Source organism: Trichomonas vaginalis, chromosome II (assembly GCF_026262505.1).
Source record: "Trichomonas vaginalis G3 chromosome II, whole genome shotgun sequence".
Taxonomy (NCBI): domain Eukaryota; phylum Parabasalia; order Trichomonadida; family Trichomonadidae; genus Trichomonas; species Trichomonas vaginalis.
Window position 1 is genome coordinate 24,346,765 of NC_067204.1, and position 21,844 is coordinate 24,368,608.

At 35.1% G+C, this 21,844-nt stretch overlaps 11 protein-coding genes and 1 pseudogene across 12 annotated transcripts, besides 4 other annotated features; 3 read left to right on the top strand and 9 right to left on the bottom strand.

The window, feature by feature from the left end:
• Nucleotides 1-18,489: part of a mobile genetic element that runs on past the window's edge.
• Nucleotides 320-709, top strand: TVAGG3_0601860 (protein of unknown function, DUF4108 family; the record flags this gene model as incomplete). The annotated part of the gene is made up of 1 exon (XM_051239785.1): nucleotides 320-709. The coding sequence occupies one exon, from the start codon at nucleotides 320-322 to the stop codon at nucleotides 707-709; it is 390 nt and encodes a 129-aa protein (XP_051097609.1).
• On the bottom strand, nucleotides 726-1,181 carry TVAGG3_0601870 (uncharacterized protein; the record flags this gene model as incomplete). Its single annotated transcript, XM_051239786.1, has 1 exon — nucleotides 726-1,181. One exon carries the CDS (start codon nucleotides 1,179-1,181, stop codon nucleotides 726-728), a length of 456 nt encoding a protein of 151 aa, XP_051097610.1.
• TVAGG3_0601880 (protein of unknown function, DUF4106 family) lies at nucleotides 1,218-2,093 on the top strand (the record flags this gene model as incomplete). Its single annotated transcript, XM_051239787.1, has 1 exon — nucleotides 1,218-2,093. The coding sequence occupies one exon, from the start codon at nucleotides 1,218-1,220 to the stop codon at nucleotides 2,091-2,093; it is 876 nt and encodes a 291-aa protein (XP_051097611.1).
• Nucleotides 2,537-3,316, bottom strand: TVAGG3_0601890 (KilA, N-terminal/APSES-type HTH, DNA-binding family; the record flags this gene model as incomplete). Its single annotated transcript, XM_001294504.1, has 1 exon — nucleotides 2,537-3,316. The coding sequence occupies one exon, from the start codon at nucleotides 3,314-3,316 to the stop codon at nucleotides 2,537-2,539; it is 780 nt and encodes a 259-aa protein (XP_001294505.1).
• Nucleotides 4,763-4,947, bottom strand: TVAGG3_0601900 (organellar and viral DNA polymerase type B; the record flags this gene model as incomplete). Its single annotated transcript, XM_051239788.1, has 1 exon — nucleotides 4,763-4,947. A coding segment is annotated over one exon (185 nt), but the record flags the coding sequence as incomplete, so codon positions are not given.
• TVAGG3_0601910 (uncharacterized protein) lies at nucleotides 7,378-7,614 on the bottom strand (the record flags this gene model as incomplete). The annotated part of the gene is made up of 1 exon (XM_051239789.1): nucleotides 7,378-7,614. One exon carries the CDS (start codon nucleotides 7,612-7,614, stop codon nucleotides 7,378-7,380), a length of 237 nt encoding a protein of 78 aa, XP_051097613.1.
• Nucleotides 7,661-7,885, bottom strand: TVAGG3_0601920 (phage tail repeat-like family; the record flags this gene model as incomplete). The annotated part of the gene is made up of 1 exon (XM_051239790.1): nucleotides 7,661-7,885. One exon carries the CDS (start codon nucleotides 7,883-7,885, stop codon nucleotides 7,661-7,663), a length of 225 nt encoding a protein of 74 aa, XP_051097614.1.
• Nucleotides 8,436-8,837, bottom strand: TVAGG3_0601930 (uncharacterized protein; the record flags this gene model as incomplete). Its single annotated transcript, XM_051239791.1, has 1 exon — nucleotides 8,436-8,837. One exon carries the CDS (start codon nucleotides 8,835-8,837, stop codon nucleotides 8,436-8,438), a length of 402 nt encoding a protein of 133 aa, XP_051097615.1.
• Nucleotides 9,811-10,203, bottom strand: TVAGG3_0601940 (phage tail repeat-like family; the record flags this gene model as incomplete). The annotated part of the gene is made up of 1 exon (XM_051239792.1): nucleotides 9,811-10,203. The coding sequence occupies one exon, from the start codon at nucleotides 10,201-10,203 to the stop codon at nucleotides 9,811-9,813; it is 393 nt and encodes a 130-aa protein (XP_051097616.1).
• Nucleotides 10,237-11,604, bottom strand: TVAGG3_0601950 (annotated as a pseudogene). The gene has a single exon. A coding segment is annotated over exon 1 (1,368 nt).
• Nucleotides 11,638-12,471, top strand: TVAGG3_0601960 (uncharacterized protein; the record flags this gene model as incomplete). Its single annotated transcript, XM_051239793.1, has 1 exon — nucleotides 11,638-12,471. A coding segment is annotated over one exon (834 nt), but the record flags the coding sequence as incomplete, so codon positions are not given.
• TVAGG3_0601970 (uncharacterized protein) lies at nucleotides 12,737-13,099 on the bottom strand (the record flags this gene model as incomplete). Its single annotated transcript, XM_051239794.1, has 1 exon — nucleotides 12,737-13,099. The coding sequence occupies one exon, from the start codon at nucleotides 13,097-13,099 to the stop codon at nucleotides 12,737-12,739; it is 363 nt and encodes a 120-aa protein (XP_051097618.1).
• A 453-nt stretch (nucleotides 18,490-18,942) lies between the features above and the next one.
• Nucleotides 18,943-19,324: a mobile genetic element.
• Nucleotides 19,325-19,642: 318 nt separating this feature from the next.
• Nucleotides 19,643-20,029: a mobile genetic element.
• A 383-nt stretch (nucleotides 20,030-20,412) lies between these two features.
• Nucleotides 20,413-20,912: a mobile genetic element.
• Between the last annotated feature and the right edge of the window lie 932 nt (nucleotides 20,913-21,844).

Consider the following 21,844-nt stretch of genomic DNA (forward strand, 5'->3'; position numbering starts at 1 on the left):
GTTCAATCCAAGACAAATTCCACATACCGAAGAGAGACAAACATTGTTAGAAGCAAACAAGAGTGTATATGAACTGTTCGTAGATGAAACTGACTTTGTGTCATTAGATGAAAGGTCATTGTACGATTCGTATAAACAATATTGTCAAGAATATGGTTATATGACAGCGTCTAAACGAACATTCTTGGCAAATGTCAAAAGTCTTTTAGATGTTCAGAATGGTGTATATACAAAGAAAAATTTTTCTGAGTAAATTTTAAAAAAAATATTTTTTTATCCGATAGAAAAGATGGCAAAATTCATCTCAGTCAACAAATATATGTCAGGACTTAAAGAAGAACTAGACCCATTCGCTTATTTGAATGTTTACTTCTACCATTTTGAAAAGTCTACATTTGACAAAGTTTGGAACATCGAACCAGTTAAGTTTGCTATTGTGACTAAAAATGGTGCGAAATTTGAAGACTTAGACATAGAAGGTTTGTTAGCAGTCAAAGAAAGTTTTGACAGAAGGTTTTCAAACCTTAAAGAAGGCAAAGCATACAAACTTGTTATACCTTATGAACCAAAGAAAGCAGACGACTATGAATATTATGAGTCTAAAGTTGTAGAAGTTCAAGGTAAATTGGGTAAAAAGATTTTAGAGTCTAAGCCAGTGTTTGCTCCTAAAGAGGAAGAGAACATTGACATTGACCCAGAAATGTTCTAAAAATAAAATTTTATTTTTACATGTCATATCTCCCCTTCTCTGGAACTGGTTCAGGTTCTTTCTTCTCTTCTTCTACTTTCTTTTCTTTCTTTTCTCTCTTCTTCTTCTTCTCTGGTGGAGTTATGTCAAATTTGGCGCAACCATATTTATGTAAAAGTTCTTTGTCCTTTAATAGCTCTTCTATTCTGTTTTCTATTTCATCTTCAAGAACAGCGCATGTGCCTTCTTTGCATTCTAAGAACTTTTGTTGGACTTCATCTTTCCAATCGGCGTCATCTCTGTCAACAAGTCTGTCATTGACAAATTTTAAGACTGCTCTTTGTAATGTTTTATGGTTCTTGTCATATTCCCAGAAACAGAACTTTAGAACAAATTCACCTTTCTTGTTTACACTATGTAAGATTTTATGGTCGACAGATGTTTTGCTGTCGAAAAGTTTGTCTCGAATATAGATAGCGAAATCGCTAGACATTTTCTAAAAGATAAAAATTTTAATTTTTCTAAAAATATGTTAGAAAAAAAGTTTGCTGACATTGACAAGAAATTTGAGAATGTTTTAAACAAGAACAAGAGAAAGTTAGAAAATGCTCAGATAAAGCCTATACATGACAAGTTCTTATTTGCTCAGAATGGTATAACAGGTCTAATTGCACCACCTGGGTCGGGTAAGACTTTCACTTATCTTAAAATGGCTGCACAACAACAAGAACTAGATGAGAAAAACCCATTCTATGAGTTAGTTGTCATTTGTTCGACTTCTGGTCAATTTGACCAAACCGTCAATTCGTTCAAAGATATTATAAAGAAGTCTAAGTTAGTATGTATAAAAGACTCTGAGTTGTTAGATTGGATAAAGAAGTACCAAAGAAGAGTTTTGAAGTACAATGCTATAAATGAGTATATAAATTCTAAGTTCAAAGACCCAAATGAGGAAATGCAGAGAATATTAGAGAAGAAACACTTCAGAAACAAACAGAAAGAGATAGAATACATTTCGAAGAAATTGCAATCTTACGATTGGAAGACATACCCTCATAGGTGTCTTCTTATCTTAGATGATTTCGCCTCTCATCCTTTGTTAAAGAACAGAGAACAAGATATGTGTCGAATTCTTAAGAAGCTCAGACACTTTAACATCTCTGTTGTCATTTGTGTACAGACAGCAAAGAGTTTAAGTAAGGATGTAAAGAGAATACTTACTGACATTGTACTTTTCCCCGGATTGTCCGAAGACGATTTCATGGAACTTATGAAAGAGTCCATGGCAGGTAAGTTTGACAGACATGAACTATGGGAGAAGTACAAAGTCATACAAGACCCTCATACTTCTTTCAGAATTCATATCTACGCAAACAAAGTTCAAATTGTAAAAAGTCAAGCTTGAAAAATCTAAGTGTTTAGTCTTAGTAAGTCTGTTGTGGTGCTGGGGCTGTCGGTTCTTCTGGCTTTGGAATGGACTCGGTTGGTGGAACGTCAGCCATCCGTTTGTGTCCTGTCGGAAGGAAGAACTTTTCCAGTTGTCGGGAAAAACTTTTCCTGTCGGAAGGAAAAATTTTTTCTGTTGGAAGGAAAAACTTTTCCTGAAGTTCGACCAAAAAGTTCTCAATTTTCGAAAATTTGAATGGTTTACGGACGGACAACTGGAAAATTTTTTCCTGTTGGAAGGAAAATTTTTTCCTGTTGGAAGGAAAATTTTTTTCTGTTGGAAGGAAAAACTTTTTCTGTCGGAAGGAAGGACTCGGAATGCCAGAAGGATTTGACGAGGCAATTTACTTTATAGAGCTACTTGAGCCATCTGAAGTCAAGCTTGAAAAATAAATGGTTCATCTACCCTGCTTGTTTGAAGTTGTCAAAATACTCTGTTATTTTTTCCTTTAACAATGGCAAATCTTCTTTGAAGGTAAGAATTGTACAACCTTTCATATCATAGTGTGTTTGAGGTAACGTATCTTGAACTATTTGTTTCACATCTTCATTTGGGGTCATTGAAATCGGTAAGTTTTCGCGATAGAACCAATTTCTGTCAGATTTGTAAATCTTAGCAAGGTCGTAAAAGCTTTTGTTGTTTCTTCTGACTAAATGCAACATAACCATATCTTTATCTTCTTCATTTTCCATCTCTTCAGTATAAATCATATACTTATAGTTCTTTTCCTTACCTTTTGGTACCGAACGTGGTATTCTTTTCTGAATGCTTTTGTCTTCTTTCATCATATCTTCTCTCTGCTTTGTACAAAGTTCGTCAAGTAGCATAAGTATGTAGATTGCATAACGAGGTGAAGCCCACATTGCTATTGAACTAACTAGGAACTTATGAACATATATACCTTTTAGATGTGATGGTAAGTTTTGTCTGTCTTGGTACATCTTTTTAAGTTCTACATGTTCAAACTCACTGAGGAGTTCATGAGTGCTATTTAATTCAAACCAATCGTCTGTATGTTTGGTATCTGGAGCAAAACATGCTGTCAAAATACTTTGCATTTGGTACATATCGTCTTTGACCGAACGAATGAGACGTAACTGTTTGTTAAACTGAACCCACTCATATTCTTCATTTATAGCTTCATGGACTATAACTGTTGTTGTGTTCTCTGTTGTTGACATATCTGTCTTTATATTCCGGATAAAAAAATAAATAAAAATAAAACTAACTTTATTTTTTCTATCTTAAGGAAATTCATGAGTTTTGTTGCTGAATTCAGCAAAAATATATTTTAGGGTAGAAGGGTATATCTACCCCGTTTTCTAACCTGTTTTCTACCCTCGTGAATTTTCATGAATTTTCATGATTTCATCGTAAATGTTTTGTTGAGACTTCTTCGTACATGTTTTGTCAAGACTTCTTCGTAAATGTTTTGTCAAGACTTCTTCATCGTAATGAGTGTAAATCAGACAAAAATATATTTTAGGGTAGATGGGTATATCTACCCCGTTTTCTAACCTCTTTTCTACCCTCATGAATTTGTCAAGACTTCTTCGTACATGTTTTGTCAAGACTTCTTCGTATATGTTTTGTCAAGACTTCTTCATCGAAATGTTTTGTCAAGACTTCTTCGAAATGAGTGTAAATCAGACAAAAATAATGTTTAGGGTAGATGGGTATATCTACCCCGTTTTCTAACCTCTTTTCTACCCCAGTTATTTTATAAGCGTTTTACATGGTAAACGTTATTTTTTAAATTTTGTGAAAACTCAACGGTTTGACACAAGCCCTAAAAATTATTTTACTCAGAATTTTGTTGCTGAATTCAGCAAAAATAATGTTTAGGGTAGAAGGGTATATCTACCCCGTTTTCTACCCTCTTTTCTACCCTCATTATTTATAAGCGTTTTACATGGTAAACATTGTGAATTCGTGAAATTCTAAACAATTTCGTAGCTTCTATTTCTTCTGTCAGTACATCGAATGTTTTAACGATACCGAAAGTTTCTTTATACTTCTTCTTGACGTCAGATAGAAGGAAATCTTCTGCTGTTGGATAGTTTTTGTTCAGAAATGTCAACATGTCCATTTTATCCTCTACTGGTTTTTCTGCCTCCCTCTTTAAGTCAGCATAGTCGTTTCGCATACGTTCTATCTCTTTGACGGAGTAGTTATATTTCCTCATTGCTGCTTTACATTTAGAACATTGTGGGTTCATTTTTGCGTTATATTCTGAAACCTTACCTGCTAGTATGACTAAGGCGTCAATTGCTCTCTTTAACTCAAAAGTTGCGGGTTTTATCTGTTCAGTCCATACCTTACCTCTTCTATCTTTATCTCTTATCTGCCATACACATTTTGCAACTAACGAAACAAAGTTGTCGTAGGTCTTAAACTCCCCAGATTTATATATGTCAGAGATGTTCTTATATAACATATCGCAATCTTTGTCCATGACTTTGTGGTTGCAATGAAATCCAAGAAACTCATAGTTTACCTTACGTATGAACTTCTTAATTTCAACTGAGTCAGTTGCTTTGACTTCTATTTCATCGAATTCAGGAATAGTGAGCTTTTGTTGTTGTATTTCAGGAAGTTTAGGTAGATGGTCAATAATATCCTGCATTTCATAAAGATATTCTTCATCTGTTTCATCTTTTGCAGTGCAATCTAAATCTCCTTGGAGAAGTTCTTGCTTTATCTTCTGGATTTCTGTTTCGAAAGTATATGAAGAAGGAATGAAGCTTTTCATCTCTACTAACATTGAAGTTGGGTTCATGACTAACGAGTTTGGTGCTGTTGTTGCTAACATGTTCTTACAATAAAAATAAAAAAATATTTTTTTAAAAAACTAACTTTATTTTTTATTTCGGGAAAACTCATGACAAATTCAAGAGGGTAGAAAACATGTACGAAGAAGTCTTGACAAAACATTTACGATGAAATCATGACAAAACATTTACGATGAAATTCATGACAAAACATTTACGATGAAATCATGAAAATTCATGAAAATTCAAGAGGGTAGAAAAGAGGTTAGAAAACAGGTTAGATCTACCATTCTACCCTAAACATTATTTTTGGGTCATTTACGCTCATTACGATGAAGAAGTCTTGACAAAACATTTACGAAGAAGTTTCGACAAAACATTTACGATGAAATCATGACAAAACATTTACGAAGAAGTTTCGACAAAACATTTACGATGAAATCATGAAAATTCATGAAAATTCATGAGGGTAGAAAAGAGGGTAGATATCAGGTTATATCTAACCTTCTACCCTAAACATTATTTTTGGGTCATTTACGCTCATTACGAAGAAGAAGTTTCGACAAAACATTTACGAAGAAGTTTCGACAAAACATTTACGATGAAATCATGACAAAACATTTACGAAGAAGTTTCGACAAAACATTTACGATGAAATCATGAAAATTCATGAAAATTCATGAGGGTAGAAAAGAGGGTAGATATCAGGTTATATCTAACCTTCTACCCTAAACATTATTTTTGGGTCATTTACGCTCATTACGAAGAAGAAGTTTCGACAAAACATTTACGAAGAAGTTTCGACAAAACATTTACGATGAAATCATGACAAAACATTTACGAAGAAGTTTCGACAAAACATTTACGATGAAATCATGAAAATTCATGAAAATTCATGAGGGTAGAAAAGAGGGTAGATATCAGGTTATATCTAACCTTCTACCCTAAACATTATTTTTCAATACTTTTTCAGCACTTTTCCGTAGTTATATATGAAAGACAATTCGAGATAAAAGTCATAGTACAATGGTATTATATGCTGCACACCGTTTGTTGTGAACCAAACTTGAAAGTCAGAGAAACTGTTACTAGGTGGTTCGTAGAATTTAGAAGCAAAGTCATAAAAGTCCTTACCGATACAAAGAAAACTATTGTTGCTTGAACTGAAACTTGCATGACACATAACATTTTGAGGGTCAAACACATTTCTATAAACTGTCAAATCTGCTGGTGGAAGTATAAATTTAAATGGACCATCTGGTGGTAATGGTTCGTTCTGGTTTAGTAACCGAAGAAATTGTGCCCAAGAACGTTTGTCTACTTGCCAAAATAAAAACTCTGTATCTCTTTGGAGGTTAATTTCAATCTTTGAAATGAAACGGTGGAGTTCATCTTGTCATATTCTAGTTTCAGATAGTATGTTCCATTTAGTAAAGAGTTCGTATTTTTCTTGAAATTCCCAATAATATTTGTTTATTTGAGTTTGAAAGTCATTTAGAGTTTTTTTCAAGACTTTCGTCTGAACGAACTGTAAAGATCCTCATTTCATCAAATTTGTCTATTAGACCATCAGAACCTTTATACTGCCCATTGAAAATATACTGCGAACATAAATGCGTTAGTTCTATTTGAAAACAAAACTCTTCTAAATCTATTGCCTTTGCATCTGAAGGACTTTGAAGCCAACGAATTGGATAGTCAAACCTGTATATTCGGGATGAAATTTCTTCATCTGAAATAGTCCTACCAGCATTTGTAAAGATATAGTCTAACGGTTTTGTATCTGCTACTTTTGTTCTTTGTTTTTCAAACCTGAAGCATTTAATATATGTAAAAATATATTGTTTTAAAATGGTATGCCATATAGCTTCTTGAATTTGTTAAGAAGTATTTGAACGTTTTTTCCATCTGTATCTCTAGTGTTTACATAAGCATAGCCTGCCTTAGTAAAATATACTTGTAATTTCCTATAGTTTACGCCGGTATAAAAGTAGAAAGAGTCCTGTTCTTCGCTATAGTAGTAAAACTCAAACGTATGCTTACCATAGTCTGTAATTTCAATTGTTTCATCTTCTAGTTCGTCGACAAATTCGAATACAATATCTCCAAATTTGCTTTTGTTCTTATTGTTTTCAGAACAAGTGACCCAACGTAAGTTTTCAAGTCTATTGTCGTTTCTTATACGGTTTATATGGTCTACAAAAGGTAAATTGTTAGGATTCAGTATAAAATGAGTTGCAATGACAACATGTTTAAGATAGTGTTTTCCACCCATCTTCATAACAGCATATCCGTTATTTCGCTCCCATTCGCTTAAAACTCTTTTTGTCTTTTTGTTTCTGACTTCAAATGACTCACAACAGTGAATTTCATATTTCTCATCTAACAAACAAGTTTCCCAACGGTCTTCTCCAACAAACTCAGCGTACATTTCAAATAAAAAAAAAATGTCACTTTTTTAAAATAAATTTTTACTTCATGCAATGTTCACTAACATCGAAAGGCATGTCCATAAGACGTTCTTCTTCTAACCTCTCTAGTCTGTTTGGATAATTTGCACGTGCTGTTTCCAAATCCATTTCGTAGCGAAGACCAGCCAGTTTGTCATAGACTTTTATGGGTCTTCCCTTCCTATATTTAAACTTCTTCGAAACTCTCCAACCATATCTTTGTAACTCTGCTTTTATTCTAGCAGACTTTCTATCCATTCTATATGGGGGCATTTTTATAAAAATAAAAAAATATTTTTTTTCTTTACTTTACATAACCACCTGCTGCCATAAGTCTTTGACGCCAACCCATACCAGCTAATGAAGGTTGACTTGGTTTAGTTTGGAAACTAAACTTTGGTTTTGGTTTATCTTCAGTTTTTGGTTTTTCTTCTTCTATCGGTTTTTCGTCACTTTTCGGTTCCTCTGACTTTACCTCACCTGCAGGAACAGTTGTGTCGTCAACATCTTCATAAATATCATATGCCATTTGTTTTTGTTTTCCTTTCAACTTTTTGTGTTTGTTGTAAAGTTTAGAATATTTCGACTCTAAGTCAATGAGATGTTCTATAATGAACTGTTGGTCAGTGAAGTAAACTTTTCCATCTGTTGTCTCGAAAGCTCCTTCAGACTTCAATATTTTATTTGTGAGAGTCTGTTTCTTTTTTGAGATACTAGCCGTTCCATTTCTATGAAAAGTGACTTTGTAGTTAGGTTTGTATTTCCAGACCTAGCACTTTCTATTATTGAATTTTTCTCTTCATCTGTAAGTTCTTTGACAGGTTTTGACAATGGTTCTGAACTTTTTGTTTGTGGTGTCAAATCTACCGTTTCAACTTCTTCGGTCATTTCATCTCAGTAAAAAATTTTAGTTTGGTTTGTTTTCAACTGGTTGTTGTTGTTTTTTAAGTCGGTCTAAAACTTCCTGAGGTATAGGAAGAACTTGACAAACACGTTGTGTAACTGCTGGAAGCCGACAAATCCATCTTGAACCCATTTGTCTCAATGCTGTATTGTTCATTTCATCTCAGTAAAAAACTTTACATTCCCCACGTTTGAGGCGGTTGAGGTTGGTTATTGTTTACCCATTGTTGTGCATGGTTATATCCTCTGTTAAAGAATCTTTCACCTTGGTCCATATAGTGTCCTGCTTGGTTATAGTAGTCATTTGCTTTGTTATAATAGTTTCCTGCTTGTCTTCCTACATTGTCCATCCATCCTTGAACTTTTCCTCTTGTTTCAGGATTTGGAATAAGATTTGTTGCATCTCGTGCTACATCCCAACCTTTCTGTACAGTTTGTATAATAGGTTGTGCTTTCTCTTTAAGTATACCTAATGTACTCAAAATCTTCCTTCCAACTCCAAATACACCTCTGGCTATTGTTCCCACTGCGGGTAAAAATCTAGATGCAACTCCTGCTAATGCGCCAAATAAACCCATTTCTTATAGGATAAAAATGACGAATCCAAACAAGGACCCCTATGTTTCTAAAGCGACAAAGAAAGCACTCATGATAAAAATCTTTAGTTCAACACCAAATGCTTGGTTTATGGATATCTTGGAAAACATTCCGAGGTATAGAGAAGATGGACCACCATACTGGCTAATATTTGTCGGTCAAAACACAAGATACTGTGAAGCCATACCATTATGGTCCAAAAATATTTTAGATGTGAAACTGCTTTGACAATATTCGTTGACAAATACCATCCAACAAAACTGACATCTGACTGTGAAAGTTCTTTCAAATCAGATGATGTAAAAAACTATCTGCGTTCAAAAAATGTAAACCAATATTTCATTGTCGACCAAAACCATTCTGCTCTTGGTGTCATTGGACGGATGTATAAAAATGTTAAGAGACTTAAACCAACCACAAGGTGCTGAAGCAAATGAAATGTCATATGACGACAAATATAGACACTTCTCCATGGCAAAGATGAGACAAGTTTTAAATATTTACAATAGCCGTAAACAAAAAGGTTTGGGAAACCACTCCCCGAAGAAATGAAAAAACAACCCTGACTTAGAGAAAGACTATATATTTAATAATTTAGTCAAAAGAGACAAACAAGAAAGAATGCCGGGCTTCAAACTTCAGAAAGGAGACAAAGTAAAAAATAGAAATACCTAAACGCGACCCATATGAAAATACTATTGACTATGACAACAATGGGAACCCGACAGGTACTCACATTCGTGTTCGTAAAAATAGAAGAAAGTATACAAGAGAATATTATGAAGTTTTAGGCAAACATGGCAAAATGTACAGACTGCAAGCAGAAGATAAAACGACTATTGTCAGACCTCGTTTCAAACTTGTCAAAGTTCAAGGTGGTATACTTTCAAAGACAGTTCCTAACAAATATAAGACAACTCCTGACGAATATGCTAAAGAAGTTGAAAATGACGACTAAGCAATTCTATACCATGCGTAAACTGTCATGTAAGGTGGCATGTATTCTTTACTTTGTCCCGTTGTTTGTGTATATCCTGAAACGCGATGTGTATGGTTTCCATCTCCCTGAGTGTCACCCCAGAAACAATTTATAGCAAACTGAACGTCGTCTTTAACATCATATCCTTTACCTTTTTTCATTGCTGACCAATCCCAAAATTTATGCTTATGCCAACCTGCTTGAGATGTACTTAAATCTATGTAGTGACTGTGTGCAGGTAAGTTTTCACCTGAAATCGTTTTACTTCCTCCTGTTTCCTTTGAAGAGTTTGCACAATACAAAAACCTGTCAACTATTTGTTCCCATGCACCAACACCAAACATTACTTGAGGACATCTTGCATCCATAGATGTATAAATAGAACCTACTGGGTTCATTAAATCAAACATATGAGATAATATAGGATTGTCTCTTTTGAACTTAAAATATAGTGCAACTATTTCAGGTTTCTTCTGGTTTGTGTCAGAATATTTTTTATAATATAATCTTATGTTTTCAGGGTAGGTAAAGTCTTGACTATAATATTTATTTCTGTCATCTTCATAATAGTATACTATTCTCGTTTTTTCTATTGCATTATATCTTTTATATCTATAATATTCTAAATATAATGTTTGCTTTTTTGGGTCTACACGTGCGTCAACACCATAGTCATAATAATATGGTGCTGGAGCTGGGTCAGGCAATGTCATATCTGCCATTTCATAAACTCTTAAATATTTCTTTTGTTCGTCTCCATATAAGTTTAAGTAGCAGTTGTTGTCTAATGGAACTTTAACTTGTGTTCCATCATTCTTTTTATAGCTTACATACATTTCATTGTTTTTTCGGAATGAGTTTATACCGTATACCATTTTTTAAGGAGTGTACAAACTCCCATCTAAAATATTTGTTTTCTTCATTGACAGAAAAGTCACCAACAATAGTTTCAATATTTTTCGTTGTTCCTATCAAACTTTGGTATATTCATTGACATATGTTTTATCTGCTTTCTTTTCAAGGCTAACGTTTAAGTCTGTTATTTCAGAAGATGTATGTGTATGTCCAACGTCACTTTTCCTGTTTAAGGTTTCTTGTAAGTTTGTAATATTTGCAATGGTATGTGTATGTCCAACGTCACTTTTCCTGTTTAAGGTTTCTTGTAAGTTTGTAATATTTGCAATGGTATGTGTATGTCCAACGTCACTTTTCCTGTTTAAGGTTTCTTGTAAGTTTGTAATATCAGATATAGAATGTGTATGAGTCTTATCTGCTTTTGTCTCTAATGTTTCCTTAAGACTTGGTATTTGGTTAATATAATGTATATGAGTCTTTTTTAGAATATTCGTTTTCAGCTCTTGTCACTTCACTTGACATTTTATTGTCAACATATGTTTTGTCTGCTAGTTCAGGATGAGTTGTTCTTTTGTTGCATAAGCATTGTTAGCTCTTTCTTCTTCTTTTGCTATTGCATCGTCTACATATTCTTTGTCAGCTTTGTTATCAACATCTGCTTTCAAAAGAAGTTCATTTATAGGTTTCTCGTTTAAAGTTCCTTTTGTTGGATTTATACAGACAGTATTGTTCTTATTGTCTTGAAACAGAAACTCATCTGTCATTGGGTTTAATGTCAGTTTTAAGTTTCCTTCTTTCAATGACTCAGATATCTTAGAATAGTTTGAAAAGTTTGTTGTGTTCTTATTTAGAGCTTGTATAATGAGTTGTCGGTTGTGTTGTATTTCTCTCATAGACGCTGTTTCATTTGACATTTTTATTCTAGATAAAATATGCTTCCAATAGAAAAAGAAAATTCAAGAGTTGCTACAACTAAACCATTAGATGAACTTTTTACTAATGTCGGTCAAAAGTTTGAGACAGAGACCGTAAAGCATGAAGGCTATCGTTTTGACTACCCATTAAGATGGCTAAGAGACCCATCTGTCACAAAAGCTATTGGCTTTCGTAGAATGAAGTTTGTGTCTGTAGAAGATAAAAGTTTTCCATTTATTGTAAGGTTTCATATAGATTATATATCTGAAGGGAAACGAAAAATGTGGGAAGAAATTGAGCTAATACAAGTTGACCTTTCATCTTCTCTACAGACTGCGTTAAAAAATATAGAAGATAAAATAAATTCATGTTATGCAAAATATGCTGATGAATATGCAAATACCGAGAGCACACTTTATGTGAGAATTGTATATGACAAACAAAATTCACAAGTGTCATTTCAAATCTACGAAGACAATCCAAAGAAAGACGAACAAATATATACAGAATTCACTGCAATGTCATGGTATTATTTGCAAAGAATGTTAAATCAGAAAGTCGAACTTCCTTTAGCAAATATTTACAGTCGATATGCAAGAGATGAACCATATTTATTTAAAGATGTTTTCGACCCAGCTGCTATTATTGTTCATGCTTCATTTTCTGGCGCCCAAAACTCTTTCTTATGCTTGGCAAATGACTTTTACGAAAAACCTACAAAGTTATACGAACCACCAAGTGGAAGTATTTCAGACTTTCAAGTATGGTTTACTACAGATGGAAGAAAAAGAATAATTCCATTATACCATGCGTTTTACTTAGAACTTAGTTTCATATACAACTACTATCGAACGGTAAAAATATAATTTTTTAATACGGTTGAGGTGTTGGATTTGGTTGCCAACTAGACTGTGGTGCAGGTTCAGGTTGTTGTATAACAGGAGCTTGTTCTTCTGGTTCAGGGTCTTTAGGTATAATACCAACGAACTGACCTACTCTTTTACCAATATTTTTGACACCGTTCCAAATTCCTTTTCCGACAGATTTTATTCCATTCCATATACCTCTTCCAACTCTTCTGAAGAAGTTTCCAATACTACTGAAGAAACCCATTTTACTATATGTAAAAATCTAATGTCCGCCTAGTCTCTTACGTTTCCTGTTGAGTTCCATAGCATTCTTTAACTGGAGCTCATACATTCTGTTTCTCCTCTGGTAGAAAACATATTCTGGGTCAACTCCTGTGTTCGCGTCATCTGCATAAAGTTGTTTATATCCCACTTCAGGGTTTGTATAAAACTCTTTCCATCTCATATTTGCATACCATGGTGGCAAACCTAACGCAGCGTCATTTGACATGGCAGTTTGCATTTGTACATCTGTTGGCACTTGACCATAGTTTGCCATTGCAGTTTGTATTCTAACTTCATTTGGAATATTCTCTGGGTTTGGTTGTCCAGGTTGCTGTGCATTCGCTAAGTTCTGTGCGTCCATTTAATATTAGATAAAAATATCTCTTACGAGTACATATGCTGAACATTTGCAGGCATTGGTTCATCTTCATATTCTCTGTACTTTTCTGCCACGTCAAATAAATAAATGACACAATGGAAAAAACCTAAAACAAGTAGTCCTATTTCAAACCACATTTACTTACTAATAAAATTTCTTTATTGTGACACTTTCTCCAGTTTATAGGACCTCTCTCATATTCTATCTTGTCATATATAAACTCATAGTCATGTATGTCCTCTAGCCATCTCATAACGGTTTCCAAACCACTTTTATCGGATGTAAAGTAAAAGCATGGATGGTTATGTAAAACGTCTAAAGTTTCTAAAGAGTCTCTCAAAGTCCAGTCTACTTGGTATTGAAAATCCCATGTGTTATAGAACGGCGGGTCCACTATAAAGAAAACATTTTCCTTGTCTTTATATTTTTCATACAAATCTGTCCAATGACATCTCACAAACTCTATACCCTCAATATATTTTTCTATGTCCTCTTTGAAAACATTTGTATAGTTAAGATATAAAACTTTTGACATAAGTGTTTCAATGTCATGAACTCTTATAGCAACGTTCCTGTCATAGAACTCATTTAGACTAAATGGTTCGCATTTATCCTCTATAATTTGAAGACATGCAATTTAGACTAGTTGACTTCCAAGCGAGCCTGTAGAACTGAAGGCACCATTGCGAATGATGTTGAAAGTCTGACTTTTTAGAAAAATATCTAAAATGCAACAGCTGACAAGGAAACTCAGAGCTAAAAATATAAAGTATGAATTGTTATGTATTAGGTCCATGAACTTTGGTTGTTTGCGTTTGAGGAAGACATGAGGTTAGTTATGTCATCAAGAGAACAGAAAAAGGGTCAAAGGGCGAGCGCAAAGCGCTATATTTGTTAGTGAAAACTCACCAAGTTCAATAAATTAGTTTGCATTATGAAGATGAGTTCGATAGTGTTAAGAAGTTTTGGATAGATATTACAAATTGCTTTAATTTACAAAAATATTTTCAAGCAAAGTTTATATTCTGTTGAAGTTTGTATACTCGTTCGAAATCTTATACTTAAAACTCAACTCTGTAGTTCCGGGTGTTTCAATGTCGGATGTTACCTATTTTCTGAATAGTGGAGTTTGACACAGCATTCAATATTCAGGGTCGAGATAGTCCAATGACACATATGACATTTCCTGTTATTGTGATCTAACATTTTCAAGTCCTCCTTGTTAGAATTATTTGGTTCTTGGTATAAAATTTGTCAAAAGCTTCTTATGTCTTTAGTAAAAATTGTTTGTATTAACTGAAGAAGGTAATGGTCTACGTTATCTGAAGGATTTATTTGAACACTTGTGATAAGGGTTGTTTTTTATCGTTGGTTTCTTCTTGAAGAATTTGGTCAGTGGTGGATACTCTAACTTAACATCATTGATGTAGCGTTAGCGTTGAAGCTGGTGTTAAAGTTCACGGATTTCATTCTTGTTCTTTTTCTTTCAAAACACTCTGAACTTATAGTTCTTTATGACAATATTGTTGTCGTTCGTGAGTCAAATTGAGGTTGGTTCAATTGGAACTTAACGGCACCAGCTAAGATGGATTTGCTTCTCATTTCTATAAGAATAAAACCTTTTATAGTATGAAAATGAACAAATATATCGACAAGGGTTTGAATTTAAAGCTAACGAATGAAAATAATTGTTGGAATTCACTGAGACAGGACTGTGTATAAAGATGTAAACTTACTGAACAAAAGACTAAGGGAAGAAGCAGGAAAATGAACAAAGGTGAAGCCTATAAAATTTTTGTCAATGATGGTTCAGGAGGTTCAAACATAAAAGTATGCAGGAAAGTTATAGTTTTGCTCTCAAAGTGAAAAGCTTCATTTAAGAACAGCTATTCTAAGCATATCCTCAAAAAGCTAACGGATGGAGAAGTGATGATATTTGATGCAAGCAAAAATTTAACAAATGCGAAGAGATGCATGGAATTTGTTTACATCAGTTCAATTGAAGGTAAACTTTAAAAACAATGTTGGTTCGTTCCATGCTATATTTTTGAACTTTAATGGTATAGGCAGATATGGAATCACAAGTATGAAACGAAGGAGAGAATGAGAGACTATATTGCTTCCAAAAATTTGCTTCAAAGGTAATGTATACCTGATGTTTCTCAAATGATCAATATCATAACGTTGAGAACCTTGAAAGAAACGAAGTCAGTTATGAGACGTTTGAGTTTAAAGCAAGAAACGCATGTTTGCATAAGGATTGCTACAGTTAATTGTTAATAGCTGAACTTTAGTTATGATGGTTACTAATGGTAGTCAGGCTTTGACACTAAACCTTTTCCGGCAAGTCGTCACAAACGAGCGAGTGTTTGAAGGCATATTTTTGAGGGGTATTTTGAAGTTTTGACAGAATGTAGTTTGTAAGCGGTTCATATCGTAAACTCTGAGTATTGGACGTAAGTGGTGTTTGTACAATAATTCTTTCCATCTCTCAGGAAGTCTTTTGCAATTCCTGACTGTGGAAATTCAACAATGGCATAATATTTCCTTCTTACGTCGAATGTAACGTGAGAAATCCAAATGAGTTTCCACCTGTCTGAACTTTAACGACAGAGCTTGAACTTTTGACATAAATGTTTTCGCTGTTGAGTCCATAGGTCTGAGTCTGATATCAATGATTTGGTCATAATATGATCATCCTAAACTTCTGCTTATGCAGTTATGACGAATGAGTTAAATGGTCTTACACTGAACCCCATCTTTTACCACAATAGAAAAAACACCATTTGAACCAGAAACTACATTAATCTTGCTGAAAGAAGAATGAGAGAAGAGTTAGTTTGTCTGTACCTTTCATGAAAAGCTCATGTTTCATCTACGTCATGTATTAAATGCTTTCATTTTATCTCCATTAAAAATGCAAGTCAGAATATTCAGAACATAGCACCGAGTCTAACTGACAAGAGTATAAAAATACTATGAACACCGTTATGATGAAACCAACCAAAATTCAAGAAATCAGTTATACTATCGAATACAAACCCACTGGGCTGAGTATCTAGGAGGATGAGAAGCTATGAAATCAGACAGTTCGAAAGTATTCCAGCAGGAAGAGAGCAGGGATATTATTTGATAAAACTTATAACATGTTCTTGAGAAAGTATCAATTGATGAAACAAAAAGCAAGATAGTTTATCCTGTTGTGCGTGATAATAGTAGTTGGAAGAATTTTAACACAAGAAGATGACATGTGAGAGGTATTTACCACACAAAAAGTACTCAAAACACTTCGGATAGTGAGAGGAACAACTGACTGCGGAAATGGACAATGCCATTTACGCTATTCAAGAAACGTTAGTTCTTAGGTATGACGTTTTATAATATTGAACTAATTCAATAGATTTTAGACCAAGGTCGTCTCTGCAAATGGACGAGTCAGTTTTACAATTTAATAGAAGCGATGTAATTTCGAATGAAAAAGACTTTCAAACGCTTGGGACTGGTGTGAGATAATGAGCTATGCTTTTAAGAAAAAATATTATAATGCAGTGACTTCAAACGATTTTCAATAGATGAGCCTCGTGGATTGTTAAACCATTCGACGTTTCACAGTTAGAAGGCGTCCGGCCCAGGGAGGTTAAGATCAATTAAAAGATAATGTCAAGTGAGGTAGAGTATTTAGGTCTTCGTGACGAGACGATCTTTATTAAATCCAGCTTATAATGTGTAATTTGTTGAAGAAGTCAATAATCACTTATGTTCTTTCAACAATATGATGATTCGCCGCGAACGCTTATAGGTATAACAAACTCTTGTCAGTAAAGTTTTAATATAACCCCAGTTGTATTGAAAACCTTCTTCAATGAAAGCATGTTGTGCTACCTAGAAGATGGGAAAAGCGAGCGGGACTCATTATTGAGATGATTTTACCATTGCATATAAGTAAATGAGCTTGTTCTTTGTTAAGGTCACTTCATGATGAAAATAACACTAGTTGTAGGAGCATCCTTAGCAACTATGTTCAGACATTTTGAAGCGGATATGTAGAGATAGAAAAGAAGTTGGTATGAAGCCGTCAACCCGCCGAGGACGAAGCCAAGTAACTAGTTGATGTTTTCATAAGACTATGTCCGCAGTAAACGAACTTCTCTATCGAGATAAAATATTCGAAGAAGAGGAGGATCAGATTGCTTAATTTATGGTGTTAAACTGGGGTAGCTCTGGAGCATCTGTAGCGCGAATCCTGGTAAAACAAAGCAAAATTAAGCACTTTGGATAGCAAAAGCAACTTGGGCTGAAATTGACGCAGTAAATGAACCAGATGACGTGTGAGGAGGAGTATTCGAGGACATTAGGATGACAAGAGATAAAGAGAAAGACTAATGGGATGTAGGGTTGCAAAGGAGTTAAAGATTAAATAATTAAAATAGGCATGCTAAATAAAGCATTCCAATGGGTGGCGACTAGTTCAGAAATTGCTCTCAGGACACAGACGATATTGCAATAAAACATGCCACAAAGACATTTAATGACAGACTGAAAGTGTGATTACCACAATTGCATTTAAATAGGAGTCGCAGTGGACCACTATAAGATTAAATGTTTCCTCTTCTTTTTTCACCATAGTTCTTTTTCCCGTTACCTGGGGGTCCTCTATTGGGAATGTTATCTGGAAACCCTTTACGAAGAGACCATTCACCCAATTGACTGTGTGGAAGTAAACTGTGATCATGACGGACCGAAAGCAAAGAAGACAGTTAAGCTCGAGAGACAGACGTGAAGTAAAGCAACTAAAAAGAACATTTCCAGGACAGAGAGATAAAGCAATGGCATTCCAATAGGGATCCATAAGAAACGTAAGATTAAGAAAACGCTCGTCTAGATCTACCATTCTGAACATAAATTGCCTATTTATTGATGCTATGTTTCAATACGTGACGGGTCGGTGATTATCATTAATTTTTAAATAAATGTGGCGAAAAAAAGTAACATTTCTAAACTCAGTCGAGAACTGGAGAGCGCCTTGAACTGGATATGTATTCAGTTTAAAAGCATTGATGAATGTACACAATTAAGACTGGGCCTACATTTATCGTGGATGGCATACATAAACTCTGTTCCATCGTCGATCGTATGATCGTAGAGCTCAGAAATCCAACGTCGCAACCTTCCTTGTTGTACAAAATATGTAGAACTTCCGATTTAGTATGCATTCATGTAGATAGAGGGCAATTGTCTGTCATCCTCAGAAATAATTTTTGTTCATTGTTGAATAGTTTTTGCGTTCCTCTGCGAGCCATAGAGTATGCAATGAACTTTCGCGTCAGTATGGATTGTATGATATTCAGGCTTCTTATCATCGTCAATGGCTCAACTACTCGTGAGATCATGGTACGCGTCTTCTACTCACTGTGTATGTTGTGTCACTTGACTCTCCTTCAACGAACCGCTAGTACTCTGTGCCGCGACGGTGTCGTTCTTCTCTCCCCAGAGCTCAGCTCTATAATTGCTCTTCCTCAATAATATATGTGTAGTTGATATATTAAAACAATCAAAATAAGGATAAAAATAGTGTTTGGTAGCTTGTAGGTTGGAGGACAGGCTAGTGAATTTTCCAATGCTTGGTAAAACTCATTAGTGTGAAGTCGTTTATGTACAGATGTGTCGTAATGTAAAGATATTAAGCGTTAGGCGTTGGAATTTATGGTGCTGTTTAAAATCATACGTTACTGTTTGCTTAGAAGTGTCAAAACCGCTAAGTGGATGTACGAGGCTCAGCAAGTGCCACAGTACACGAAGAAAACTGGGAGGAATATAACTAAACTTTTTCCAATAAAAGTCTAAAATGAATTTGCAATTGGTTCTTTGATTTCGTGAACAAACAGATTTACAATATTTTGTATAAATGTGATTTGAATTCCTCCTTTTCAAATATCTGTTGATCAATCTGTCAATCCGACGGCTCGGCGAAATTCTAATGGGAAGAACTAAAACCTGTTGTATATTGAAATCTTTTTACATACCATAAAAGTAAGACCGCTATGGTGTGGCAACATCTTAAAAGAATTTTGACAAAACACGATTCAATTCTTGCATTTTTTTAACGCAGCCTAAGATCGTGTATGGTTGATCTTTTTAAATAAAAGATAATCAGAACACGGTTATGCAAAACCGAAACTGGTGATTCATGTTGTTCTGGCAGCGGCTTATTCCAACATCATAGCTAACAATTTCCTGTATACAAATCAATGCAAAAGACTTTGTGGTGCAATTCTTTCAGTTCTGATTCACCCACTGTTTGAAGCTTTTTGCAGAGAGTGGTGAAACGGGGTGAGGCCCACCCGCGGATGTCCTATCAGTCCATCTATACTAGTCTCCCACCCTTCAATTCCACGCTCCCTAGACAGCAGGGAACACTTGTGCCATGAATTTTGCTTAACAAGTAAGTTCAAGACGAAACGATCCCACACTGCTTCACGCGAAGCGAATAGCCTCGTTGGGCGGGTAATGGAGGCTGGTATGCTGTTCATATCAATACAGTCATGAGTCAACAATCCTTATAGTAAAGAATTCAAAGATACTGTGGGATGCAAGGCCGTCAGTTCTGACAAGCCAGTCCTTTGCCACCCAAGTTTTTGAACTTTCTTAGAGGGGCGAGATAAAGGAAAAAGTGAGAAGATCTTAACCTAAAGTTCCTATCTAGTATAGGTTTCCACCTTAATCCCTCCCTGGACCAAAGCTGGCATAAGCTTTGTCTAGAAGAGGTTCACAAATTCTCCATATCAGAAGCAAAAGATTCCCACTGTTTGCGAGAGGAATTGTATGTGCTATTTAGTGGACTGATTCATGATCAATTGTAGCGATTCATAAGCCACGTACTAATTCCTTATATAAGTATCAAAATTACTTGGGGACCTTCGGGCGAGAAATGCAAATCAGCAACTGATTCGCGACCCGAAGTATTTTGAAAGCTATTCTTGAGGATGGGCTGTTATAGGAGCACGATGACCGGAGAGGTCAACACATTATGGTAATAGTAATACTCTTACCCTTCCGATTCGACTCTCTGCAGCTTGGGGGGAACTTCTTGTTCACGCTAGAAAGATGCCTTATTGACTATTTCAGGACTCAAAGCTTCAACGCTGTCAGCGCAAAGAATGTTTGTCCATTTTCTAGCTGTGTGCTGGCAAAGGCAAGTCCTCTGTATTAGCATGAGCAAGTCTAAGGGAAAAAAAACTATGCACCATTATTATGAGACAGAAGTCCCTCGCCTGGAAAGTGTGCCTCAGGAAGCTTTGAGTCGCATTTCCAAAAGATGTTGGGCGACGCGAAATTTGGCGCATTTCTAGTAGAGTGGATATTTTAGAGTCAAGTTACTTTATATGGACAGTGGCTCACCACGGGCTTGCCAGTCTTCACTTTGAAGCAAGAGAAACTTCTCTCGACAATGATAGGGTAATTAGATAAGCACACGTTAAGTTGAATGAAAGTTTTCAAGCAATTAACAAAGGATATTACTCGCTTATAGAGGGTAAAGGAATTCTAGAATTCACCTCATAGGCGCAGCTTCCCCTTTCATAGCTTGAAAAGACAATCTACCCTGGAAAGCTTCCAAAATTGGAGAAGAGCGCTGTAAAGTTCTGATCCCCCGTACCATCACTGGTACCAGAGTAGTTTGAAAAGAGAAGCCCCTCGTACCGAGTATTTTCCTATGAAGTACTTCTCAATTGCAAGAAAGACCTCTGTAAATAGATAAGTCGTACCGGAGTTGAGGCAGTGGAATGACTCGCGTCTGAGCTATTGATATCCTGTTGGGTCACCGGGGAGTTTTGCACATTTGAAATCTGGTAAACTAAACAGATTCCCATATATCCGAGAACTTACTCGGTATGAATTTAAGAATCAGGGACCAATTAGTAATAAAACTACTATGGGTTTGATCGGGTTTGTTTCAAAAAAATTGTGAGATAAGATTTCGCCACAGATATAAATATAAAAGTACAAAAAAAAAAAAAAAAAAAGTTAGTGGGACTCCAGCAACTTCGGTGCTCCTCTACGCTCCGAGAGAGTGTTTTACCTACGAAACTTAAGTTTTATATTCGAACTTAGCGTTCTTACTCCATTTGCTCCTTGGAAGAAGCCTTCTTCTGGTCGAACAACAAGGGGTAGTAGTAGGAGGATGTCGACTTTTCAGCAAATTTTATAGTATGTTTCAGGTTTTGTCAAATCTTGTCCTTCACTTTTGAGGGGAAAATAAACCATTTTAATTATCTATTTCATTAAACTGAGATTTTTTAGCAAAAACTCACCGATACCGTTTTTGGGAAATGTAAGGGCGACTTTCTTGAAGAATGTGAAAGATATTATATTAGAGACGAACATTAGAGAAAAGCATACCGAAAATTGTTCATGACATTTCAGATTTTGTTCTCGCGAATTTTCATAAAATATATCCTTGTGCCGATAATAATATTTCCCAGTACTTAAATGATCTCCACCTCCATATCGAGCTTCGACAAAATATATTGGAAACCGCTCAAAACATGATACCCAAGACACACGAAACAATATATCGGAAAGAGTTTAAAGAACAAGGATACCCTATCAGGATAAAGATGGAACGAAATATCCCATGTTAGTATAACGATAAATATATTGTGAGAGAGGGGTTTGAAAAGCAAAATAATATAGACTGGGAAGTACTATCTGCTAGACTATATTATAGTG